At 44.2% G+C, this 26987-nt stretch overlaps 1 protein-coding gene across 14 annotated transcripts in view; it reads left to right on the top strand.

Annotated features, from left to right (window-relative positions):
- Nucleotides 1-24854, top strand: part of WNK1 (WNK lysine deficient protein kinase 1) — a 97468-nt gene extending 72614 nt beyond the window's left edge. For 4 of the 14 annotated variants that reach the window (XM_063153896.1, XM_063153893.1, XM_063153886.1 and 1 more), the window contains 15 exons: nucleotides 321-494; nucleotides 1263-1314; nucleotides 1477-1617; nucleotides 2011-3437; nucleotides 6102-6185; nucleotides 9202-9288; nucleotides 9937-10006; nucleotides 11484-11563; nucleotides 12072-12715; nucleotides 13609-13811; nucleotides 14806-15000; nucleotides 16203-16295; nucleotides 18548-18589; nucleotides 21536-21723; nucleotides 22133-24854. In XM_063153896.1, coding sequence (XP_063009966.1) covers nucleotides 321-494; nucleotides 1263-1314; nucleotides 1477-1617; nucleotides 2011-3437; nucleotides 6102-6185; nucleotides 9202-9288; nucleotides 9937-10006; nucleotides 11484-11563; nucleotides 12072-12715; nucleotides 13609-13811; nucleotides 14806-15000; nucleotides 16203-16295; nucleotides 18548-18589; nucleotides 21536-21723; nucleotides 22133-22447 — 3795 coding nt within the window. In that variant the 3' untranslated portion in view covers nucleotides 22448-24854. Of the gene's footprint in view, nucleotides 1-320; nucleotides 495-1262; nucleotides 1315-1476; nucleotides 1618-2010; nucleotides 3438-6101; nucleotides 6186-9201; nucleotides 9289-9936; nucleotides 10007-11483; nucleotides 11564-12071; nucleotides 12716-13608; nucleotides 13812-14805; nucleotides 15001-16143; nucleotides 16296-18547; nucleotides 18590-21535; nucleotides 21724-22132 lie in introns of those variants that run through there. The other 10 variants (XM_063153892.1, XM_063153887.1, XR_010027496.1 and 7 more) reach the window with 10 other exon arrangements.
- Nucleotides 24855-26987: the final 2133 nt, after the last annotated feature.

Raw genomic sequence — 26987 nt, 5'->3', positions numbered from 1 at the left:
CGTTCATTAGACAGGAGGAATTGAAGTAAGATAAGACTGCTAATTTTAAATTTCCCTGTGCTAAGCAAAGATTGAGGTGACACTTTATGAAGAAGTGAGATTGAATGTTCTCCACAGCAAGGATTAAACCAGGGCACACACTTCCGTGCTGGAGATAGTTTGAGAAACAATTGTTTTTCTCTATAGTGTCACCACTTTCATCTTATTCAGAAGAACAGCAAAGGGAAGACAGACATCAGCACCAAGACTAAATTCTGGTTATTCAATATATTGCTTTGAAATTGTTTGTGCAAAATGAATGTTGCTTTGTTCTTTTGCAGGTGCAGAATGAGTTTATTTTAGCAACAGAGCGAGACTCATTTGTAGAACAGGTACGAGAGATTATTGAGAAAGCAGATGAAATGCTGAGTGAGGATGCCAGCGTGGAGCCTGAGGGCGATCAGGGCTTGGAGAGCATGCGGACAAAAGACGACGGCTTCTTCCCGGGGTCACAGGTATGTGAAGGACGGACTGCCTCAGCTCTTGCTATCTGTCTTCCATTCTGGGTGGTATGGCTTTGTGAGTAGGGTAGCTAGAAATAGAATCTTCCTGTCATGAGAGATATCAAAGATCAATAATTAAAAGACAAAAAGAGAAAGCTTCATATCTGAGTGCCTAAAATGAAGTTAGAAAGCTAAATAACAGACCTCTTTTTGATGTGTTTGAAGACTTCCGAAGCTGCTGAATCTCCTAACAGTCCACTAAACAGACAGTCTTAAATGCTGATGCTTCTTGGATTTGAGATTATTGTGAGGTAGGACAGTGAAACCCCAACCCTGTGCTGCTCACTAAACACTGAGAGCCTGGTCTCAGGCCTTCTACCCAGTGAAGCTCTAAGAGATTGGATAGCTTGGTTAGGAAACACATGGTTTGAAACTGTTTGCTGGGTGCTGAAAGTAGAGACTTTGCCTGAATCTCTGCCTTAATTACACCCAGAACTAGTTTGGAACATCCATTTATTTGTTGGATGTTTAAGGAAATCAGTTGGATTTCCAGAAGAATTTTTAGATCAGTCTGTTACATTGACGGTCACTAAGCTGAGAGTCTCTAAGAACACTGTAGCTGACATTTATATGGGCAGAATTCCTCTAGATTGGTGATGGTTCTTGGGTCCCACATACTGCTTCCCTTAAATGCCCACGTTTCAGTAAGCTAACGTTTTAAGAACTATCTTGTGGGGTTCTGTTTCAGAATAGAAGTTTAAATTTTATCTTACTTTACAGAAATTAGAGTTCAAACAGCCAGATCCTACATCTTCCATGCCACAAAGAATAGGTAAGTCTTTTGTGATTTTTTTCAACAGTTACCTTTTTCTGTTTCAGCGGATGGGTGCAGCCAAGTTTTTTATTTTGTATGATGGAGTGCACATTCCATATTGCAGGTTATGTATTTAATTGCAGCCCTGTGTCACTCAACATCCACCTTCTTTTTGTTTAGGGGTTCCCTCTAGCTCCTTTACCCAGGTTGTTCATTCTGCTGGAAGACGGTTCATTGTCAGCCCCGTCCCCGAGAACCGACTGAAAGAACAGGGCTTTTTCACATCTGCTGTTGTTGGAGGAAATGAAACTTCAGATATGGGTGAGTTCTCCAAAATCTTCAAAGCTGATGCCTAAGACATGTTCTTCAAAACGATGAAGTTAGTGAACTGAACTGTTCCTGAAGACCTGTCAAAGTATGTGGGGAAGTAGGGAGCTGTCTGCGCGGATAAGAGATGACCATAATTTGGGTCATACCATGCAGGATTCTTGGAGGAAAACTGCTGATGTGCTGTCTGCAAGAATCTGAAACCTTAATTCTGTATTTTAATATAAGCCTGGATTTGTCTGTTTTGTTGTTTTGGTATGGGGTTTTTTTTGTTTGTTTGTTGGGTTTTTTTAATGCTAGGAAGTAAATGTAGTCTTAGTCTAGCCGTAGACAATAATACTTTAATGAGCTTTTTCAGATGGACTGATAATTTTTTTTTCCTTCCAGTTGCAGCATCTCCTGTACATGGTCCTGGAATGAATCTCTCCCACTCAGCATCATCACTGAGCTTGCAGCAAGCTTTCTCTGAGATGGGGCACGCTCAGATGTCAGAAGGACCTAGCACAGCTCCTCCAGTGTTCAATCAAACAATACCACCATTTCCACCTGCACTTTCTACCATGGCAGGCAGTGGTGCAACTCCTGCATCCGTGGCTACTTCTTCAGTATCTGTTTCCTCCAGCACTGGTGTTTCTCTTCCAGGATCTGTTACTTTGCCTTCAGAAAGTGCAGCTGTTGGAGTTGCACCAAGCACAAGCGTGCCAAGCTCTATTTCTCCACCTCCAGCCTCACAATCTGCACAGCAATCAACCGGTGTCACTTCCAGCGTGAGCGCCCCTGCTTCTTTCTCCTTATCTGCCACATCCCAGCCTGCTCAGCCAGTGACTGCAGACATTGCTGCCAGTGCCAGCACACCATCATCTTCAGCACTGCCACCTGCCCAGGTTCCTGGGGTCACTGCTCTCGGTGCTGCTGCACCAGCTGTGACATCTCAATCTACTCCTCAGACTGTGAGTAGTATGGCAGCAGCACAGACATCTGTTGCCCTGTCTGTGGCTCAGAACGTGGCTTTGCAGCTTCCCCAGCTCAGCAGCAGTGGCTCAGTGTCCAGTCTGGCAGAAACAACAGTCGTAAGTGCTCCACAGTCACTGCCTGAGAGCGGGCACTCTCTGGACAAGTCGCATTCCTGCAGTGCAGCTGGCTTATCTCTGCCCATTGGTGCACCTTTATCATCCTCAATAGCATCAAGCATATGTGGATCAGTCTCTCAGCCAGTAATTCATCCCTTACTTGTTCCATCAGGAATTACATCAACACCTGTCCTACCCCAGATTTCAGGTGCAACACCCATGTTGCCCCAGGTTCCCTTACCTGGTGTCTTGCCACAACCAGTCACTAACTTGCCTGCAGTACAGCAGACTTTGATCCACAGCCAGCCTCAACCAGCTCCATTGCCCAACCAGCCTCATGTTCACTGTCTGGAGGCTGATGCTGATGCTCAGTCTAAAGCCCCTGGTATTGATGATATCAAGACCCTGGAAGAAAAGCTGCGATCTCTGTTCAGCGAGCACGGCAACGTGGGAACGGTGCATCCGTCAGTGTCTCTGGACACCTCTCTGGTAATGGAAACCACAGTTGTTCCTGGCATCCCAACCACTGCTGTTGCACCAAGCAAACCCCTGACATCCATTAGCACTTGTATACCTCCAAGCAGTTTGCCTCTTGGACCAACTGGCTTGCCAGTGCTGACTCCAGTTGCCACTCCTGGGCAGGTGATCACCCCGGTGAGCTACATCTCTGCCTCGAGCAGCTTGGCCCCAGCAGCAGTGAAAGCAGGGACTTCTCCTTCCAAGCCCCCCCTCAGCAGGGTACCGGTAAGAGATGCAGAATCAGTGTCCATGGTCAGCTCTTGCTGGAACACCTTCTTGGGCAGCATCCTTTTTGTAAAGCAAAATAGTTATTCAGGAAGAAATTGCTTCATTTAATGCAGTATTGAAGGTTTATTCTCTGATTGTTTTTATGTGTCCCTAGAGGTGTTCTGTTTTGTCCCTAATGGGTAAAAAAAGTTCAGTTCTCTTTTATGCTTCTGAGAGATGTGTCTCTTATGTCACTGTTAGTTTTTCTTCTTAAACTATAAAGAGTGAGGTAACTGTGGTTTGCTTTTTGTGTTTGTTTAGTTTTTTTTTATTGATACTGATATTTTAAAAAAGAATTTGGATGTCTTGCTTTAAATAGCTTTTTATCTTGTACTTGACCACTAGGCTGAGATGGTTGGCTGTATATTTCACAAAGTGGTGGATTTGAGATGGAGGAATTTTGCTTCCTGTCATAAACCTGTTCCTTGCAGTCAAGGGTGAACCTGACTGGAAGGGTTTGGGTTTTTTTAAGTTCTCTGCTACTTATTTGATACCTGGATACTGTTTTCTTTTTAAATGTTAGATTTATGAGAGGAGGATTTTGAGAAATTTAGAAGATACCTGAAAACAAACTTTTTTTTTTTGTTTACTGACTCATGTTCTACAAGCAAAACACTCTTTCACAAAAAAATAATGACTCACAGTAACAACTTGAAAGGTGCTGTGGATGTTGTTACCTGCTCACCAACCAGATATACCAATACGTGACATTTTCTTTTAAATGTCTGCCTGTGTGGGAACACGGCACTTTTCAGTATTTTAAATATTTTGGTAGTCCTTTCCTTAAATGGAAATAAATTGAAGAAACTTTCAGGTATTTAACAAACCAAAAACTTTAATATTCTCTTCTTTTTGTTTCTGTCAAGTTTTTTGTACTCATCAACACTTTGTGTTGGCTGTCTTTAACCAGCCTTGCTGTGAACCAGTTTCAGGCCAATTCAGGCTGAGCCAATGCTCTCAGCATCTCCATTCATTAGTAGTCTTTCCCATGTACTCTTTGTTGTCAAAGACAGTAGAAAATCTCTGCTATGGAAGAGTGAGAATATGTGCCAGGAAAGTTGATAATGAAATCTAGACACAAAGACATCCATTAATATTTCAGTGAAATTGAAAACTGGAAAAGAAATATTGGAAAAATGGAAACTTGTATTTTTTCAGCAACAGTCAGAGCAGTTAGAAATTTGCTAATTGCAAACCTGTAATTACAGAGACTTGGGTTTAAATGTAATAAATGTTATAGGGGATTGATTGTCAGTTGTAGAAATCCTACCTCCTCTTTGAAGTTTTCCTTTATAAATTAGTTTTTTTACAAGGTTTAATTTTAGTTTCACTTTGTGCTGTTGCTGAGCATTAAGGAGCTTATTGCTTGAGTCTTCTGGGGTTTGCTAGACTCTGCGTGTGTGTATTCATTTTGTTTATGGCCAGACAGTTAAATGTGTTTCAGCTTGTCTTAGCAATGTATTTAAAGTATGTTTTGCCTCTTATTGATAAACTAAATGATGAAGTTACTACACCTTAAAAATTCATCTTGCCTCAGAACAGGTAACAGCCTCACATGTGTTCCTGCTGCACAGAGAAGTTGAGCTAACACAACTCAGCCAGTTCCTGCTGAAGTGTTATTGGCAGGATAGATAACTCTGGGGAGAGCATCTTCACTGGGCAGCTGCTCCTGCAATTTAAAGCTTTACTTTGAGCTGTGGTGACACACTGCAGGCCAGAACTGGTTCTGGAGCAGGCTGTGGCCTGTGCCCCTGTCCTGCAGAGCTCACGGCCCTACAGGGGCACTGTGCTGTAACTCATGGGCTGTGTGTGTGCTCAGACTTCATGGGCACTGTCAAACCTCAAGATGACAGCTGAGAATAAAAACTGCAAATTGTGCAATGGGTTGCCTAATTCCTAGAACTTGCCACTTCCCTAACAATGGAAATGACTAACTGGAATGTGCTGTCTGACCTGGTGAGGAGGCTTTGATGACTCCTTCTAACCCCTCTCTAACCTCCTCTGCATAACCTGGATACTTCCCCCTACCCAGTTGCATGGCCTAATCACCTTCTGTGGGTCATCAACACCTTTCAGGCTCAAAAAGAAGTGATGGATCAAAACATTGGTGTGAGAGCTCTACAAATCTGTTTCTCAACAAGTGGAGACATCCTCAGGCACTGACAGTTCCTGTTCTCAAGTCAAGTTGCTTGGAACAATTTGCTGGAAGCATGCAGTTTGCAGTTTCTAATGGACAGTTAACATAGAGCTATTGTAAGGAGACTGAGTACATTCCTGCACCATTTTAGAAATTAAGCTTCTTGGATTAATTACTTTAGCATTTCTTCCAGACTTGAAAATAATATCCCCAAGATACTTTGTTTCTGGATACTCCAGCTTGTTTAAACTGGTAATTGTGGCTGCTCAGGGATAATCTGGATTATAAAATAAAAACACATCAAACTTTCCCCAATTTGGTTGTAAAAGTCCCTAAAGACTCTATGCTAACTGTCCAGGAAGGAATTCTCTACAAAAAAAGAAAGTTAAGGCTCCTGTTGTATGACATGAGTGACTGTAGCTGGTACCTGATGCTGCTGTTGTTCCATGTCTGACGGACGCGCGTTTCCTCTCCGTTGTCCATAGGTGCTCCCAGTAGGTTCTGACCTCCCGGCTGGCACTCCATCCAGTGAGCAGCTGCCTCCTTTGCCAGGACCTTCACTAACTCAGGTGCTACACAACTTGGCAGATTCTATCTGCTTCTTTTCCCTTCAGAGAGCATGTTTCAATTAAACCCTCCGTTGCATGTTATTAATGTTCTTGGTTTTCTTCTCTTTTGACTGAGTAACCCCTTTTGTGTAGCTGTAGCAGTAGCCTGAGTGGCTTCAGCACTGGCTGTGAGTGACCTTTTCTAGTGGAAGGTGTCCCTGCCCATGGCAGGGCATTGGAACTGGATGGTCTTTAAAGTCCTTTCCATCCCAAACCATTCTGTGGTTCTCGCCCTTTGGGGTGCTGTACCCAGTGCCTAATCAGGCTTAGGGGTTTTAGTGTGTTAATCTGAACATGAAATGTTTTTTTTTTTAATATAATGCAGTGGAGTGTGTGCATAAAACTTGAACCTCTTTTCTTCTTGAAAAGACTATAGTAGCAAAATAATACGAAAAATTATATATTGCCTTGAAATGTTTATTAAAATGTAAAATTGCCTTTGTGAATTCCTTAAGAGGTTTTGGCGTTTAGTTTCTTTTGATGATTGCTGTTTTGTGTTGGTTTGGTTTTGAGGTTTTTTTGTTTTGTTTATTTTGTGATTATTACTGCATTCTGATTTCACTAGACTTGAAGATTTTCAAAAGGTATTTGAAGTTCTTTATCATAAACATGACTTGAAATGCAGCAGTGGCTTCCCCTGCTTAGCTTCTGTCCTTGTATGCAATAGTTAGCTGGGATGTCTTGTGTTTAAATGGTGGTGCCAAGCAATAGAACAAGAGGTTATTGGCAGAAACTGATGCACAGAAGCTCCACCTAAACATGAGGAAGAACTTCTTTGCTGTGCAGGTGACCAAGCCCTAGAACAGTTTGTCCAGAGAGGGTGTGGACAAAAGGGTATCTCCTTTTTTGGAGATAGCCAGGAACCAGCTGGATGCAATCCTGTGCTCTGGGCTGGCCCTGCTTGAGCAGGGAGGTGGGAGCAGGTGACCGATTGTGATCCCTTCCAGCCTGACCCCCGTCTGTGATTCTGTGTGGTTTGTACAACTAAGGCACATGGCATCTGAAATTGGAAGAGAAAAAGCTTCTTCAGCTGAAATATTTTCTAAAAGTAGCTCGTTTTTACATCTTGATCTTAGAACTATAAGCCATATTCCTGCCCTGTGAGTAGCAAGGCATCTTCTTTCTCCAAACTGAGGAAGAAAAAACCACTTTTTTTCCCCCAACTTCAGAGGCAGAAGCTGTTTTTTCTTTTTTAGTTAGTTCTTTCTGAAGCATGGTTTTACTGAAGACTAGAATAACTTGGTGATAATTGTTACCTGCCCTCTTCCCATGGTCAGGTATCAGATGGATCAGGAGACAGCTAGTGAAAATCAGTCCTATGGAGTTCATAGTCCTTTTCATTGCTGAAACTCAGTATATTAGTAGTATTTTCCCTTAACCTCAAAAGCATTTGTAGCCAATTCTATGACTCAAGCCGCAGTACCACTGCAAAAGGCTGCTTCCTGTTTGTCATAGGTATTTCTGGCAGGATCTGTAGCATGGAAGAGTCACAAATAGAGATCCCTTGCTTCTTGTCCTTTGCAAACAACTTAGTGAATTTCACTTCTCATTTGAACTCAGAAGGATTGTCTAGGAGTGAAACAAAATTGGAGGAAACCAACTGAATCAAATCTAATTGACTGTTCAGAGCATTTGCTGCTATCACATAATACTATCTGGAAAATTACTGGCTTGTCTTAAAGTAGACAGGCTTGCCTTCTGGGCTGCTTCTGTCACTAGTAGGTGATTACACAACTTTTCCCCTTTCCTTAGTAGCACACTTGTAATTTGCAGACAGAATACACGTCATCTCAAGACCAGTTTTGAACAGTCTGTTCTATACTCTTAAATACCTGTTCCGTTTATTCCTTAATTGCTTTTTAAAGTGTATTTAGATTAATCTCTCAAGCTTCATTTTGGTCCCCTTGTTCCTATAAGGAAATCTTTTATTTCCTGATCATTCTGGTGGCCATTTGTTTACTTGAAGCAAATATCTTCTTGAGAGCATAAGTGATGAGAGTATTTTAGTATTTCAGGTAACATGTCCCCTCTATTTTACAGTGTTGGATTAAATTACCTCACTTGTCACTAAGCAGTTGGGTTTCTAAATGGAGCCATACAAGTCTGCATCTTCTGCTTTTTTTTTTTTTTTTTTTTGTACAATGGAATTGATACAGGCTTTATGGTTCCTAGGGTTTTGGTTTTGTTTTGAAATCCACATGTCAGGAAGAATGTTATCCTGGCAACCTTTTGAAAGCATCTTTATGCTATTATGTACCTCTAACTTTGAGTGGAAAGTAGTATTATTTTTATGTTGTCATGATCCCTGCTTCAGTTTTAAAAACATATACAGCTTTTCTTTTTGTACTTGGGAAAGATTAATGATGTTCAATGATGTGGATGAAAATTTCGGTTCTGTAGGGTCAGAATTGCAGCTTAATGGTATCTGACAATACATTCTTCTTTCAGTGTATCTTATGGGCATGGCCCTCATTTAGTCATTTTGAGACTTTGAGACTTTTTTTATCTTCAAGATATTTTTATGTAAAATATTCTTCTCTTCCTTTCTCCAATCCAATTGGCCAAGTTTAAAAACATCTTGTATTCTAACTGAAATAGCTGAAATCTAAGTAATAAGCATACCTGAGAGATTCTGCCCCTCTCCATCCTTTCCAAGTCAATCCATCTATATAGCCTCTCTGAGGGAACTTGAGGGTTTTTTCTTGGTTCATTGGTTTTGAGTGGTATTGTAGAGTTTATTTTTCTTTAAGTTCCAGTTAATTTTTGTGTTTTGTTGTTTTTAAACAAGTATGTTGCATGAGTTGTTTCCAGTCTTACCATGCTATACATGTTAAATCTAAATGTGTAGGAGGGAAGCTAGACAGAAATATGGAAGCTGCATTGAGTGCTTTAAATTTTAGTGTTGAATATATCTGTCTCTCAACAATGCTTTTGTTTTTCCTGAGCTGGGACACTGTTTTACTCTTCTCTTTCTCAGTCCCAACAGCCACTGGAAGATCTGGATGCTCAGCTGAGAAGAACCCTTAGTCCAGAGACCGTGCCAGTGACATCTGCTCCTGCCTGTGTATGTTTGCAATGTTGGCAGTTTAGTAGTCTTGGAAAACCTCAGTGTTTTTCCAAAGTCATACTCTTAGGTCACTGCCTTTAATATCACTACACCAGTATTTAGACCTTTAAAAATAAAAATTCAGAGTCATCTTCCAGTTTGTGGGACTGAGTCAACCAAAATCGGGAAAGTCTGTATATTGCAATAGATTATGTAATTTCCTGAGGCTGTTTTTTGGTATTAGTTGTTATTCCAACTTTCCTGGTGATGTCACCAAACTAGAAATGGATGTGACAGTGGAATAAAGGGAAAGAGAACTAAAAAGCAATATGTGATATGTCAGTCTTAATTTGGGAGGGCTGTTTCAAGTGTGGATCTGAAATTTTAAAAGCCTCTGTTAAAGAGCTTTGGATACTGAATGCAGACAATGACTGACAATACAAGTGGCTATTTATGCATTATTTCTGCACAGGCCAAGGGGTGGTCTGCTCACAGCCTCAGGGTTATAAGGCCTGTAAAATCTCGTGTCTTGCATTTGTCTTTTCATGTATCATACTTTGTTGGAAGCAAAAAAATTATGTAATATGCAGCGTGTTGGATTTGTTGGCATTCAATGAAAACTGCTAAGTATTTTAATTTATTTTCTTTTCCTCCTTGAACCTGCAGTCTGTGCCCTCAGTAGCATCAACAGTGGTTACTGGGCCGGTGTCCACAGCAACACAGAGTCTGAAGGATGGTAAGACAGCCATGATTACTTTAGGTGATTCCTCAGCATGGAGATAGAAATCAAAATGGAACAGAATAACCACTTGGAAGGTTACAGCCTTTTCTACTGAGTTATGGAATGGCAGTTCCTTCAGGGCATTTTATTAGTTTTTAGTAGCCAGACTGAAGTTTTCCCCCGTGGGCCATGAGGAGGGGGACTGATAGATACGTGTGTATTGTAGTGACTCATTTAGGAGTTAAAGCTTTCCAAAATGCTAAATTAAGAGTCAAAAAGAATCTCTACTCTGCTGCTATGGTACAGTATCAGGACTTGAAGGAACTGTTTTCTGTCATGTGCTATGTTCCTGGCAACAGCAATAGGACCCATTTTGTGTCATTACACTGTGTTCTGCATGTAGGATACCTCTCCCTTACCCTAAGGGTGTTTCATTTCTGTTTCAACAGAGAAGCTAAGCCTAAACTAGTAAAAATTTAAGGTAGTAAGAGACGCAGACTTCTTTCTGTTTTAGAACAACTGAAGGTTGGCTGGATGATCACCAGTTAAAGTCTGGATGATCAATGATTTTCCAATCTGTATGGATTGAGTTACTGGGGGGGGGGGAATATAAACACTTGAAAAATAATCTGAGATTTTCCTATCATTATTCATCTATTTGTTTTCATTTTTTAAATACTCTATTTTTAAAAGAAGCTGTTAATATGGTGCTGAAATTTTTTCTTGAGCTGTCTAGTAAACACTATTTAACATGTGTGGGCTTCTGAAGTTGAATAACAAATCTTCAGAAGCCAATAAAACTGTGAAGGAAAATAAATTATATACTCTAATTTTGGGACATTGGTGAACTATAATGTGGAATGCATTAGTCTGCTATAGAATTAGTTGGGTTTTGTCTTTTAAATTTAGAAGGTAAAGGTAAATATACTGGGAAGTTGCTTAATAAACAGAGCAAGCTGTCCAATAGAACTGATTTAAAAATAGAATGTTATTTCTCAGCTTTGTAACTTTATACTGCCAGTGCACAGAGCAACAAAATTAGGAGCTGACACCTAAAAATCCAGCTTGGAGAGCTTCAGATAGACTGCTTTGAGTAAATGTGGCTTATAGCATTTCTTCAACTTGCCCCTTTTTGGTGAATAATTTGTCCCCAGTGTTGTGAAATTTAGGTAGTCACTCTGGGTATTGTATCAAAATAAGTTTTGTCTTTCATAAAGCTCTATTTTTATTAGTTGTCTATTTCACATCTCTGAAATGAGTGTGCTTTTTTTTGTTGCCTGAAAATGTAGTTTTGCCAAATACACTGTGCAGGGAAGGTTTGTAGGAAAATGCTTCGACTTAACAATAATTAACATTTTAATGTGGTGCTTTGAGTCTAGAAGCCTCTTTGGAGTTAACAGCTACTTGAATTTGAAGTACATAAAAAGAAATGGTTGGAGTTGAAATAATTTGTTGCTCCTTGTTGTTTTAATCCCATTTTCCTTTTCCTCAGCTTTGGCAGCAGGTGATGGAGAGAGCAATGCTGTGGGTGCTGCAGGAGGAGCCAGTGTGCTGAAGATGGGGCGGTTTCAGGTACCAGCTGCTAAACTCACTTGGCTCTTGGTGCAGCTTCTTTGGGTGCTTCCTGGCAGTGCCAGCTCAGTGTGCCATGTGCAGGACTTTGCTGTCCTCGTAGAGATTGTGAAAGCAGGTCTGCAGATGCTGTTTCCATTCAGGGCAGAGATTGCACAGTCTGTGCAGGCCTAGAGTTGTGAACACGGGGTTTCATCAGGTGTTGGCCTTGGTCTTTAATGTTGGGCTGCTCTTTCACTATCAGGGCTGGGATGTTCACTGTATTCTGTTCTGCTGGTGAAGGAGTCCCCATCTGAGGCTGCTGTTTCTTGGAGTTAATCCTCCAGATTACAAGAAGTGCTGCTTTGTGTGGCAGTGTTTTGCCTGGTGGGAAGCAGTGGCTGGCTTTGTGGCATACCTAGGAAATGAGTTATTTTCCCCTCTCAGATGCATCTTACCATTAAGGGAAATAAAAGCAGAATGTTAAGGAAAAACTAAGGAAGTCTGCATGATTGTATTTCTATTATAGGTCTCGGTGGCAGTGGATGATGTGCTAAAAGAGGGTGACAAACCTGACACGAAGCCAGTGCAATTTGAAACCACCTCCAGTGATTCTTCAAGCCTTTCTGGCAGTAGCCCAGAGAGCACGCTGGTGAAGCAGGCTGGGAAGAGCGGGGCTGTGGCTGCCACCCCCTTGGATGTGGTGGATGGCATTCCTGGGGCAGCTCCCGCGCTGGCAGACGCTGCTCAGGCCACCAAGGTTGGGCGCTTCCAGGTGACCACGGCCACGGATCAAGTGGGGCGCTTCTCCGTGTCCAAGGCTCGGGATGAGGTCAGCTGTGCTGAGAAAGAGCCAGTGACTCTTCCTCTCTCTGTGGGCTTGGAACAAGTTGCTTCTTCAGCTGCAGCTCCGAAGAAAGAGTTGGAGTCCAGGCAGTCCCCACAAATGAATGGTCCATCCTCTGATCCGGAGGTCGCTTTCCTCAGTGGCATGGCTAAGGATTTGGATGATGGCTCAGGGAGCCCAGACTCTGTCCAGCACCTGGGATCAAAGATCAGCCTCCCTGTTCAGAGCCTTAGCAACTCCTTCAACTCCTCCTACATGAGCAGTGACAATGAGTCGGATATTGAAGATGAAGACTTGAAGTTGGAACTCCGTCGGTTGCGGGAGAAGTAAGGGTGGTTTTTCTTTGGGTGGTTGTAATGGTTGGATGGAAGTAAGGCTTCTCCTTTGGGTGGCTGTGTATGGAATAGATGTAACAGCATTAATATGAATTTCACCTGTTCTTCCCTTACCCTTTGCTAAGTGTCAGGAGCCGTTGTCAGCATTTATGTGGGAAGCAAGGTTCTTTAGTGGGAAAGCAGTATAAATTATAACAAAAGAGCCCACTTGTTTGTTGGGCTGAATTTTCTACCCTGTAACCTTATTGTGTGTAGATTGCCAGCTGTACTATGGATAAGACTGTAGATCTAAGAAAGATTTGCATATCACTGGAGTTAGTGGGAAAAACCTAGTGTTGTTTGAAAATGACACACAAGTCTCTGGATTTCTGGCATTCCTAATGGTTCCTTTCCTGAAGAGACCTTGTAGGCTCAGAAGAAGAATTTAGAAGTGAAGCAATGTGACCTACTAATTTATTTATACTGAAAGTCGTACTATTTCTTAGAGTAGCTGGCAGTTTTAAATCCTGTGTATACAACTGCTCTGAAACAAATTGTAAGGCAATACTAGTGTAGAAGTCTCCAAGGCCATATGTTTGAGAAAATGAGTAATCTAGCTATTCCTGTAGCATTTGAATGCTTTTTTTTGTACTTCTGTTTATTCTGGTTTTGTGATTGCAATGTTGGGAACATAGTTTTGGAATTCTAGCCAGGGCTAGAGTACACGGGAAAATGGCAAGTGTTCTGTGGTTATTATTTAGTGGAAAAGATTTATTTACTTCTTTCTTAAATATTTGAGAGTTTGACCAAAGAAGCAGCTCTGGCTCGACTGGAGGGGAGGAATTGTTTGCAGCTCTGTGTATACATAGAATTCCTGTAAATCCCACTGTTTTGTAACTTGTTAGGCACCTTAAAGAGATCCAGGAGCTGCAGAGCCGCCAGAAGCAGGAGATTGAGTCACTCTATGTGAAGCTGGGCAAGGCTCCACCTGCAGTCATTATTCCCCCAGCTGCACCCCTGTCAGGAAGGAGGAGACGACCGACGAAAGGAAAAGGCAGCAAGTCCAGTCGAAGCAGCTCCCAGGGACATAAAAGCCCTCAGCTCTCAGGTGAGGCTTCCTTCAATATTGTTAGCAGATTAAACAGACCAAGTACCATCTCTCATTCTCATTCTGTCTCTCTATCTTTGTCTTTTCTTTTGAGGAAAGTGCGTGTGTGTCTGTGTAACAGTTCCTCCCTGAATTTCTTTTATAATTTTTGAAATTACTTCTGCTGTTTGGTAGTCTTGCTTGAGACTTTTTCAGTCCACTGAAAGAGCAGTTTTAAAGTTGTGGTTTGTGTTTTTTTTATATCAGTCATTGGGCTCTGACTAGGAGGAAAAGTGTAAATTTACAGTATGGCAGAAAAGTTTGGTGTTTAAAGATAAACTGTGCTTGTTCCCTCCTGAAACTGATTTTGCAGAATGGGTCTGGTCTCTTTAGTCATCTGCAGAGAATTTTTTTCTAATTTAGTACCACTTAAGCATGATATTACTGGTGTCCTTACACTGCAGCAGCTCCCAGTGGATGTGAGTTAATATAGTGGTGTTTTTTCATGGAATTGAAGATTGGTTGTACTTACAAATGGAGAACCAGTTTCAATTGTCAAGGCTTCCTTTCTTACTAAGACCATTTTTCTGATAAACAGAACTCAGGAACTAGTTCTGTTTACTGCTTGGGTGATGTGGGTGACAGATACTCTCTGGGTAATTGGAGATTACAGGATTACAGATTGCAGGAGCAGTGTTGGAGGGCCAGCAGTGCCAGCAGAAATATTTGATACCGCTTCTTGCGTATTCACTTTGGTAATTCCACGTCATGCTGAGATTTCTGTATCCACTCACCCTGCTCATTTCTGCTTTGCTGTGTGATAGAGAAGCTCTGTGAGCACATAAACCACAACAGAGTTGTCTTAAAACTGGGGAATTTTTCTCATCTCACTGCTTTCTCAGGAATTGGAGTAGTTCTCTCCCCCTGCCTCTCCTTCTCTTGCCTGGATTGTCATGCTTGATCAGGTTCAAAAATATATGCAAACCAAAACTTTTTGCCTTCCTTCTTCCTCTAGGCAACCTGTCAGCTCAAAGTGCACCATCAGTCTTGCCCCCTCAGCAGACCCTTCATCCTCCTGGCAGTGTGCCAGAGACTGGGCAGAACCATTTGTTACAGCCCTTGAAACCTTCACCTTCCAGTGAAAATCTCTACTCTGCCTTCACCAGTGACGGTGCCCTCTCGGTACCGAGCCTCTCGGCGCCAGGCCAAGGTAAGACTCCAATTGCAATTGGTGTCATTAGCAGTGAAATTTAATTGTAGACTTTATGACACTTGATTTTTAATTCCTGGAGTAAAGTGGCTCTGGGGTCCCCAGCTTGTGTTGGAGGCTGATAAGGATGTTGTTGGCAAGTTGGTTTGTAGCTTCTCACTCAGGTGAAGTGTGAGGTGGTTGAAGGTCTGAAAGCCCAAGGACAGCACAAGGGAGTGCAGTGGGGTGGTGGCAGCAGCCAATTCTGCTGACCTGGGAAAGGTGTTGGCTCAGAGACCAATGAGACTGGGGGGTTGGAAATCAGACCAAGGAAGGGGCAGGACAGGCTTGAAGTTAACAGATAACTGAAATGGTTGGAGTTTGCAAAGACTCAGAGTCATAGTCCTTTTAGACTTCCTAGCTGGTTTGGCTGTTGCTGTCAATGGAGTTTTTAACAGTAAAAGGTAAAAAAAGGCTCATGTTCTTTAATTGTGCGTTATCCTGGAAAGAAGAGTCAGTGTAGGAGCATGAAATGGTGGGAGTAGTAAATTGGTCATGTAGTCAGGTTTCTCAGGTAGTGGGTAGCTTGTTATTAGTATGTTATCAAATAATTTCTCAGGCACAGCTCTGATTTATTCAGTAAAGGAGGGGTTTTTTTTCTTGTCATTAGGGGATGATTGCTTTACTTATCTGAACTTAGCTGTTGTAGGTTTTTTTTCCCCTCTGCACATCTTTTTGAAAAGCTTTGCCATAGACAGTTTGAATACATCAATTCTAATGTGTGTTTTTGCTGAAACTGAAGAAGTGCATACAGAAAATGGAAACAGACTTTAAGGAAGAAGTTTTTATAGAGTTTTTTATTAGGAAATATTTCAGGCCTTTTGGAGCTACTTGAATCATCTCCTTACATCCAGAGTTGTGCAGTACCATTTAAAAATTGGGGACTTTTGCCAGGATTTGGCTTTCCTATAGATTGCAAGTGTAGAGTTGGGTTATGTCCTGGAGAGTAGCAGTGCAGCCCTGGCCTCGTGTCTGGAGGTGCTGGAGGGAGTCTCTTCACTCCGTATATTGTCTCTGTACTCCTTGGTCTGCACTTTGAGACTTATTCTTGTGTGTCGTGATTGCATTTCATCCTTCCAACTTCAAGTTGCTAACATCTTGTAGTGGTGTTGTGTCTCCTCTCCTCTCCTTTCTCTGTTCTCCCTGTTCTTGTTTTCTCACAGGCTGTGCGAAGTTTAACTGTGCATCTGAGAGAGTGACCTTCAAGCCTGGTGGCAGGAGGACCCGATTTCTGAGTACGCCCTGCTTGGCTCTTTGTGTGTAACACCTTTACTCCTTCCTTGTCTGGTTTTTGTTTTGTCTTTTTGGTTTTTGTTTCTGCTGCTTGGATCTGTTTCATGCAGTCCATCTTCATCTGCCACCTTGTATTCCCTCCCATCCCATGGCTCAGCTCAGCTGCTCTTAGCACACCTTTGGAAGTTTGGGTTCTCATGTTTGGTGTTCTCTGCTGTTAAACTCACTATAGCAAGCACTGATTTTCTCTAAACCTTGAGAGGAAACTTTCAGGACAGGTCAGTGAAATGACACAAACTGGGGAGACTTAGCAAGGCCCATTGGTAATTTTGCTTCAGCAAAATTAAATGACGTGAGACTTGTAGGGGGGATAATCTTTGTAGTGGAAGATGGAGGAAGATTTGTTTTCCAGGTTATCCCTTAGCTGGACAGTTCAGCAGTGGTGGGGGGAGTGTTGCCCTCCCTGGCAGTGTGCTTGCAGCACAAGTTGGATGTGTGTCCCCAAAGCTGGTGGCAGTGCAGAGCTTTGATGCCACCTGTAGGCAGCTTGCAGTGATGACTTGTGTTCATTGCCAGATGGCTGGCTAAAGATCCAAGTGTTAGAGGGGTTTTAAAATAATTAGAGAATAATTCCAGGCAAACTCAAAAGAACCTTACCTACTAATGGGCTCAGGTTTAGAAGTTTTTCCTGTGAGTTGGAGATAAATTAAATGTAAAACAAGTAGCATTAAAAATGGGTAAATAGACATTTCTAGACATCCTGTCAGCCCTCACAAGGTAGCTTGCAGCTCTTTTCAGAATCCTCTCATTTGTACTTACATTAGGCCAGACTTACAAGAGAGCCTCAAACTTCTGATGTGGCTGAAATAACAAAATGCTTGAGCCAAGGCTGCTGGTGTGATGCTTTCTATTGGGAGTGCTGCAATATCTCCTATGCTGGACCCTTTAAATGTCCTACCTTTGTTTCCCACCCTCTGGAATGACTCGGTGTGAGGAAGTTTGGGGTGCTGTCAGGAGCCCCCTGGCTGCTGCACTGCATGGCAGTACCACACATCTGCATCCTGTGTCTTGCTGTGCTTGGCAGGGCTGTGTGTGGGAGCTGGGCCTGCCCTTCTGCAGAGACAGCTGCAATGAGCAGCCCCATCCTCTGAAAAAGGAAAGGGAAAACCTCTTCCTGGCTGTTCAGTTTTGCACTAACTAATCCACTTCACTGGGTTTGGGATCTAAGCACTGAAATGATTTAATTTTTCAAATTTAGCAACTTTAAATGTTTTTGCTGTGTATATTAAAGTGCAAATGTGCACTGACATCTGCACTATCCAGATTTAACGTTCCTTTCTTGGAAGAAGTTAAATTCTTACCAAAGCTAACTTAAAATTCTTTTTTGGGGGAAGGGAACATGAAGAACAGCCAGTCTGTTTCTAGAATTGACATTGAACTGAATAAATGAGAGTATAATTTACTTCCAAGGCCTAGGCTTGCTGTAAATTGGCTCTCATCTGGCTATAAGAGTCCTTTGGCATGTGTGTCTTGTGCTTCTGGGACTGATGCTAAGGGAAGCAGATTCCTTTTGAAAAGGGTGTTGTAGCTGTCCTGTAAAAGCAGGTAGTACTTGGCATGGCTCAGCTTGGCCTGGCCCCTGGCTGGCTGCAGGCTGCTTGCTTCCTGGAGCCCTGTCCTTGAGGTGCTGTTGCTGCTGTGGAGAGTGACAGCTGGAGAAGATACTGGCTTGGAATCAGTGCTGTTGAGGAAACAGTGCAGTGATTGATGCTTTTAACTGTGCAGCTGGAGAAACAGAGTGGGTACAGCTTGGCAGGGAATGCCTGAACTGTTTTCACACATCTGAGAAAAGAGGGTGACAAACTAAAAGCACTTGACCTATCAAATAAATCTGTTGCTGGTTGAAATTTGATAGTTGTAAAATGCTTCCTACGTCCTGGCAAAAATTGAGTATGTCCTTGCTTTTCCTTCTGTGATAACAGCCACAGTTGTGACTGTTTGTTTGATAACAGTTGTGACCTCTGTGTCTCCTGCCATTCTTCACAATGGTTTGGGAATTAGGAAGAATAAATGTAGGAGGCTGGGCCTCTTCTCTTTGTGATTAAACTGTCAGACGAGTCTTTGGGTTTGTCTGGAATGTCCCAGTAGTGACTGTTAAAGCCCTGCTGTGCTGTGTCCTCTGTTTCTCACCAAGCTTTTTGTAATGTTTCCTGATACTAAACATTTCTCACTGTTTCTCTTATCTTTAACAAATTACTCTCTCTTTGTGCTTCAGGGAAGATGGTGAAAAAAGTCTGTCCTTGCAACCAGCTCTGTAGTAATTATCTTATTTCTGTTATCTCCAATTCCTGATTGTAAATCTATTCATCAGCTTTTCCTGGTCACTGAAGCCTTATGTCCCTGACTCTGTCTCCAGCACAGCATTTGTCTGTCTGTGTTATGCCCTCTAATGTGTGCTCTGTCCTTAGAATATTGGCTAGGCTGGTGCTGCCCTTGCAGCCAGGTGGAGGCAGGCAGAGCCTCCCCTTCCCTGTGGAGCTCTGCTCTCACTGGTGACAGTGACATCAGGGTCAGTTGCTCATTGTAACCCGCTGGAGCTGTACTCAGAGCAGCTGCTTGGGTTGGGATTTGATGGGGCTTATCACCTCAGTGATGGATCCAATTGCAGACACCCCTCCAATGTTTTAAATCCTCAGAGAAAGCCATCAGAGATCTCCAGTGTGTCTCCCAAAGCAAGAGATGTTCAGAAAAGCCTGTGTGTGCACATGTCATTTAAGACTGTTCTAAAGGTGTCATTTGACTGTGGTTTATGGGGAAAAAATCCAAGAGCAGAATGAAGGCATTGTAGGTAGTGGGCTGGAGAGAGAGAGCCTGTTTCACTTGAGATGCCTCATGTCAGAGCAGAACTGGGGATGGCTGCTGTGACCGAGCAGGAATGTGGGGGTTGTTTCCATGAATGCCACAAGTTGAAGCACTTGCTTTTCAGCCTCTTCTAGATGGCACTTTCTGCAGGCACTGAGTGTCAGAGCTCAAATGTAAAATTCCTGACGAGTCAGTTTTAAATGAACCTTAGGTGAGAGCTCTGCTGGAGGCCATTGTGTCTTTGACTTGAGACTGGAGCTCTCTGACGAAGCCACTCTGGGAGACAAAGCTCTGGCAGCCTTTGTCACCCTGAACCAATCTAGTTCTTTGGAAAACTCTTGAATTCCCCTAAGGGATCTTTCATCTCTTCAGCTGAAAGTGCTGTAGTCTATGCCTTGATTGACTTTCCCCCTTCTGTAAGCTGAGGAAACTCTGGTGTAGGTCCAGGATCCAGAGTACTTAGTGATTAAAGTGGAAATGTGAAATGGCACAAGTGGATTCTGACCATCCTGAAGAGGATGAGAGCAAGTGTGTCAATTCCTGCATGCACCTCATGGTGGAATGTGGTTATTACTGGTTTTGGCAGTGTTCCCCCTCCCACAAGTAACCTCTTCCTTGCTTTTGCCTCATTTGTATTTAACTTTACCTTTCACATCATTGTTCTTATCAAATGATTGTATCCAGAGCTCTTCCCACACGGTGCATGCCTGAGGTTCTTGTTATTTCACTTTCCTTGCAGCACCCAGTGTGTCCCTGCTCCTCTCACTCCCTGCTCAGGGAACCTTTCTCCTCCCTTGCCCTGTGTTCTTGCATGTCTGCCCCCACTAACAACTCCTGTGGGCACCAGCCCAGGAGCCACTTCCATGCTTGAGCTGGTGGGATCAGTGTCCTTCCCTCCTCAGCACTACTAGAGGCAGTAACACTTTATTTGTCCTGCATAGTAAGTATGTCACCTTCCTAATCCACTCCTCAGTACGAAACATTCCTGCAGGGCTTTGGAACCAGTTCTTTCTTTGATACAGTGGTGGCAAGGAATGTGGCTGATGGCCAGGGAAAGTGGGACAGATGAAGGAACTGCTAGGCAAGAGACAGGGATTCTGTCATTGGGCCTTTGTAGTAGAGATGTGATGTTCATTGCTGGCATTGCTGTGATCCCCCTCAATGGCTTCCCTTCAGAAATGCCTGCCATAAACTCAGGTGTTCATGGATTTCCCAGGTGCAGTCTCCTCAGGGAGCAAGTAGAAATATTTGAGGAACTTGAGGAATAGGTGAGGGTGAGTGCAAGCAGTGCTGTCTTTAGCCCTGCTGATGCTGATTTTGTTGCTGGGTCTGCTGTAGTGATAAACTGGCGCTTGCACAGCTGTGAATGAGGATACTTTGCAGTACTGCTGGGAATTTAGGATCCTAGGTAACACACCACTTCTTTGCTTTGTGTTATGAGGTCTGCCTTTTAAAAACCTAGATTGGAGTGTAGTTGCTTCTTTATATAAAGAGTGGCATAGGAAAGCTATGCAAAACAAACCTTCTAGGTTGGTTTTCCCCCCCCACAGGATAATGTTCAGCAAGCTTTCTAGCAGAACTGAAACCTGGCATTTATATGAAGGGGTTTTGTGTTCTTGCAGTGAAAAGAGAAACCTGTCAGCTTGTCTGAGGAATACCCTCACTTCTGCCTTCTTTAAGCTGTATTAGTTGTTTGGACCTCAAATGCTTATTCTTCTGACTTAGTAAATCTGAACATAATGGCAAAAAAATGCTTTTGGAGGCAAAAAGCAAACTTTATTGCAGTGCAGAACTTTCCTGCAGATCCTGGCTGTTTGGTGGATGAAGACAGTCCCATTTGGTTATCCTCAAGAACATAAGTATGGCAGCTGTGGGAAACAGCAGTTGCTGTTTGGCTTTTTTCTTTTTTTTTTTTTTGTAAACTGGGTGAATTTTTCATTTCACAAAGCGGAGATAATTTGCTACAGAGCAGCTGGTGATGCTGATTTTACTGCTCCTTATTCAGCATCCAGCGTTGTCCTCCAAGATGGAACTGACCTGTACCTGTAGTGGCTGCTGCTGGTTAGAAGGTGTAGGATGAGAGAGCGACGTGCCTGTACCATCACTCAGTGCTGAAATCTAATGTCCTTTTTTTCTCCTACAAACACCTGTAGGCTGCTGCCACTCCCCTCTTAGGATGACCACTTGCAGCCCTTCTTGCAAAGTAAACCCATCTGTGAAACACTCTGAGAAAATTCCTGTAGGAGTCCTTGCAGTTCCCACTTCAGTGTGTCCTGGAATTGAAGCTCAGAATTAATTTGCATGGCATTTTAACTCCTGGTGTGCCATTACCACAGCTGCTGAATGCACTAGAGGCAGGCCGGCGCCGAGCCCAGTGTGATGGCTGTGTTTGTGTTTGTAGGGACCAGCAGCACCAACACCGTGGGGGCTGCAGTGAACAGCCAGGCTCCCCAGAGCCAGCCCACGGCCATCGCCTCCAGCCGCAAGGGCACCTTCACCGACGACCTGCACAAGCTGGTGGACAACTGGGCCCGCGACGCCATGAACCTCTCTGGCAAGAAAGTTGGCAAAGGGCACAGCAACTACGAGGTGAGCTGGGACCCTGAGGGGTGTGGTGGGGGTCCTTCTGTCTCCCTGGGGTTTCAAACATAGCTGGGACAGCAACAACAGCCCTATTCAGCAACAACCAAACTGCCCTAACCCTGTGCCTATGCCTAGGGGCCCTATCCACGCTATTTGCGGCCACATGCGCTCTTACCCAAAACGACATCAAAAAAATCATTGCCTTCTCCACTTCAAACCAACTAGGACTAATAATAGCCACTGCTGGCTGGCTCTTCTTGTGGAGGATGTACTGCCTGCTCTGGAAGGGAAGGGGAAATCTCAAGGGGAGGGTCATGACCTGCCCTGTGAATACCCATTGTAGACCAAGGGGTGGACTGATGGTTTTTAAAGTTCCACAGTTAAAAGTTCTTTTGGTTGTTGGATTGCCTTTCAGGGCCCTGGAATGGCAAGGAAGTTTTCGGCACCAGGTCAGCTCTGTATCTCTATGACATCTTCCCTGGGTGCTACACCCATCCCTGCAGCATCAGCTACCTCTTTAGGTCCCTTCAGCAAGGCCATGTGCCCCCCGCAGCAGTACGGTTACCCGGCAGCGTCCTTCCCCCCGCCCTGGAGCGGGCCGGGGGCGCCGGCGCCGCCGCAGCTCGGCCAGTTCCAGCCCGTGGGGGCCACGTCTTTGCAAAGCTTCAACATCAGCAACTTGCAAAAGTCTGTCAGCAACCCTCCAGGCTCCAACCTGCGGACCACTTAGCCGTGCCCAGAGACCCTGCTGGCTACACCTCGGGACAGGACATGGGGAGGGAGATGGGGCCCTGTATCACTACTAGTGCTGCAATGAACTGGTAGCTTGCCAGACTGGGAATGAATTTCTCTTTTCCAACCATTGCTGTCGACTCTCTGTAGCGGGAGTTTCCCCACACACTTGGAAGGGGGAGGAGGATGATCGGCATCCTTGTGATGGGACAGTGCTTTCCACCGAGGGGGGCTGCTCTCGTGTGCCACGAGGGCTGGGAGCAGAAGCCAGGGGGTCAGTCCATACAGTCTTGCTGTTAAATATTTCTGGTTGGAGGCTGAATCCACACGTGTGGAGGTGGGAGAGCTGAACCCTAGCATGAGGCTTTAGCATGCTTCTCGCCTCTTCCTGAAGAACCAAGATCCAGAAAAAGCTGTCCAAATTCCCCTCCTCTCCCTCTCCCCAGTCAATAGTATCTGGCTCTGAAATGATGGGGCACACGAATGGACTTGTGGTGCAGCCCGTGCTTGATAGGTCATTACTGCTTTAAGTAAGATATTAACAGCTTTGACTGCAGCATTAGAGCAATTTAAATTGTTAAAAAAAATTTTTAAAGTTCCCTGCGGACATGTACTTACCATCAGTTTTGATGTGGAAACACTGTGATTATATAAATGTTGTTGGACAACAGTAGTTTAAAAATGAGTGGAATATAGAGGGTTAAAAAAGTTAAAAAGAAAAAATGGGAAAAAAAGCTAGCTATATCCTTATACTTATTGGAGACACTTTAACTTTTTCCTTTGTATTTTCATTGTATTAGATAAATAAATGTGAATGTAAAATTGTATAAATTAATGTACTTGAATACTTGTCTGTTCTCCCAGTATGCTTGCTGGATATTTTAGTGCCTTGGACTTCTCTTGCTTCTGCAGTTTAGCGTCGTCTTCCCAGCAGAGCCCAGGCGGGCAGAGGGCCAGGTGAGGGCAGGATGTGTGTGCCCAGCGCCCGGGACGTTGGAGCAGGAGCGCGCGAGGAAGGGAGGTCACCGAGGCCGCGGGGCCGAGCAGTTCTGTGTGGGGGAACACTGATCCAGGTGGGCAGAGCTGAAGGTGAGGGGTGACAGGGGCCAGGTGGGCTGGGACGGAGGGATGCAGGTGAGGCTACAACGAGACTTAACCAATATTGGCTCTGGAGGCAGGAGGGCTGGGTCAGGAGCGGAGAGAGGATGGGGAGAACGTGTATCTTTGGGAAAGGCCCAACTTAAGATGCAGTTTGACTCCAGCTGTGAAGTGGAAAAGGTGTTTGGTCAGGATGTGACTTGAGGGAGAGGTGCCATTGCTCGTTGGCTTGGGCTTGTCTGCTGGGATTGCTTTTCTTACCTTTTTTTTTGGTAAAATTCATTTAAGCCAGGAACAGACTGTCCTGGTGCAACGTCCATTGCCGGCAATGGATGTACTTGAAGCAGCCGGCATCAAGAAGTTTCCTCTGTCTTACTTGGAGGATTTACAATTTTGTTCACTCTTAACAAATTTCAAGCTGGTACCAGGACTGTCACTGTCTGTCACTTGTCACCTCTTAGTACCTGTACTGTATCTTCTGCTTTGGTCATTCTCCCTTTTTGCATTTAAGAAATACTGGTTTCCTCTTCAAAGTCAAAATAATACCAGCCAGTATTTATGTAGTGCTGCGAGAAGCTGTGATGGATGAGGGTGTGGCTTCCTGGTGCTTGGCAGGATGTCACCGGTGTCCTGGAGGCTGCTGCATCACAGGGCTGTTACTTGTCCACGTTTGTTTTAATCTCTGTTCCCTGCTGGGGCCTTAGTGGGGAGTTTGGTGTCTGCAGCTGTTCTCATGCTGTTGTTTTCACAAAGAAACGTGTGGGATGCTTTCGGTCCCTGTCCCCTGTTCAGCAGCAGGGTGGGCACAGGCTGAGAGGGACAGGGCAGGCTCCGGGGGAGCAGGAGAGCAGCGGCCCCGGGGCTGAGGCCAGGTGGGAACCCCTGAGAGGATGGATGCAGGGGGAGCTCCTGAGCACACCCAGGGAAGCAGGACCGGGACAGAGCTGAGGCAGTAATGAGACAAGGGCAACACTCGTGGCAGAGGAACTGGTCAGCTGGATGCAGCACATGGTTATTTAAATTTGATCTAATAAGTTTGAGGTCGTTTTTTCACTTAATGTTATGCAAAAACTGGTTTTATTTACCATTGATTTTTTTTCTCCCTCCCTCTCCTCCTGTGGATGAATAACTGAAGTCTAGAGGAATAAACTAATGCTACTGAACTGTTAAATTATTTTGTTTAATATTACACTTTGAGTATCTTTTTCCACATAAAATCTGTTTCTGAATTACAAGCGTTTTCTTTACATTATTTAACAATGTACACTGTAAAAAAATAAAAATAAAAAAAATAAAATTAATTGAAACTTTGGGCTTCCCTGGCCGTAGTTAGTTGTGTTTTGCACTGAACCCTTCTCCTATGACTGTGCCCCGTGCTGCAGTTTGTTACCTTTGTAGAATATTGAATGAAGCCATTCAAATAAACCAAACCTGCTTTGGTTGAGCTGTGGGTTTCCTTGTGGAACATCAGGTTCCAGCCCCTCTGTCCTGGTCCTGCAGTGATGGAACTGTTACCCAATTTACCAGTTTGTCACAGGAAATACAAGAAACCCAATTTAATGAGAACTTTAACTGCTCAAAAGCAGTGACCAGCCTTTGGCCTTGAACAGGATACTCTGAAACAAGGTACTGCAAAGAGTAATTCCTAAATGGATCTTGGGGAGTGGCCTGAGGGTGGAGAAGGGATCAGCTGTCACTGCTTTCATGGCTGAGACTGTCACCAAGTTTCCAATGCACACAGCTGTGGCACACAGGACGTGGTGGCTGTCCCCATGGAAGCAGAGGTTGAGGGAGGGCGTGCCAGGGTGGGTCCTGGGCTTGCTTTTGGCGCTGAGGGACGAGCAAGGTGTTCTGAGGGCCCTTCCCGGCTCTTGTGCTGCCCCCTGCCTGCTCCTTGGGGCTCCCATCCTGCAGGGCCGGGAGCAGGAACCGCAACAACAGCACCTCACAGCTCCTCCTCAGAGAAGGACTGACTGACAAAACTCTGGGAGGGGCTGAGAGTATAACAGGCAGAACATCCAGAACATCCATTTTGCAGGAGGGCACGTGGCTGCTGGTCACGGAAACTCTCAGCGCTGTAGTTTTTCCTTTTTCAGTAATTTGTTGTGTTTTTGTTAAGCTTTAATAAATCTTTGAAATTTTAAAAGTGAGCGTCATTTCTCGCAAGGAGGAATTTGGAATTTCTAAACACTAATTGCTGCTGCATTTCTTTCCATTTTAAGAACGGCTTCTGTTATGAGTCATGCTGCGCAAGGCTCGAAGAGCAAAAAAAGCTCCCAGTGTAAGTTGTCCTGCCCTTTTCAAAGGGACCAATCCCAGGAGACTCATTGCAGGGACTGTCAGAGGAGGCACAGCCTAATCTGCCCTGTTTCCAGAGCCAAGGAAGCTGAGGCCGCTAACATTTGAATTTTTTTCATTGTAAAAGTTTGGAACAGTTTTGAATTCGGTAATTTGGAAGGCTGCACGCTCCCTTCCTAGCAGGTATATGGTTTCAACAGCGAGGGCATGACTCAAACATGTGGAATGTGCTGCTTCCCTGAGCTGTTCTGAAGGCAGCACATCTGAACTGGCCAGAAACAAGGAGGGTGAAATGTGGAACTGTTTTCTAGATGCAATCTATAACCGTTAGTTACAGCTTGTCCTGTCTTTCCACACTGAAGTCAATTCCCGTCCTTTGTCCTGTTCAGGAGGTAAGAGGATAGTAAAGGATCTTTTAAGGGAAAAGGACTGATTAAGTGATGAAGGCAGAGTAGGGGGAAGAGGAATAAATGCTGAATATTCCAAATGTCTTTACAGTTAGAGCAGTGAGGCAAACCATGGGAGTAAGGTCCTGTTTGAAGCCTGAAATTGATTCCAGGGTTGGATTAATCCCAGAGTTTGTGTAAATTTTCCTGGTTCAGCTCTAACTTGCAGTCCTGTGGCATCATTCTGCTTGCCTCCAGCACTGCAGTACCAGGCTGCCCCCACGGACACCTGGGGACGGTGGCACGGCAGGAGCAGCGCTGCCAGCACGGGCCCGAGCCCTGCGGGCCGTGCCTGGAACTGCAGCCGCAGCCCGGGAACAGACCCGGCCGGCCCGGCAGAATCCTCCCTGTGCTGCACGGAGCTGCTCGAAATGGGTAAGGGAGTGTTCTTCCAATACTGCTTACAAATTCTTCTTTGGCCTGATAATTGGACAGACTAATCTGCGTTTGGCTTTGCCATGACCTCTGAACCCCAGTGAGGTTTCTGTTTGCCCATCCTAAAGCAAAGGAGCTGTGCAGTGACTGCAGCACTGACAGCTTTAGGACACGGTGCCTCCTGTGAGGCTGCTCAGCAGGGCAGAGAGGCACCAACAGCTCCCAGCAGGGTTTGTTTATTAAATTCATGTTTATTTAAAATTAAATTCATGTTTTATTAAAATTAAATTCATGTTTTATTAAAAGGGGTTGAAAGCTTAT

Source organism: Melospiza melodia, chromosome 4 (genome assembly GCF_035770615.1).
Source record: "Melospiza melodia melodia isolate bMelMel2 chromosome 4, bMelMel2.pri, whole genome shotgun sequence".
Taxonomy (NCBI): Eukaryota; Metazoa; Chordata; class Aves; order Passeriformes; family Passerellidae; genus Melospiza; species Melospiza melodia.
Note: the sequence above shows the minus strand (reverse complement) of the source record. Positions and strands in the feature narration are given on the sequence as shown.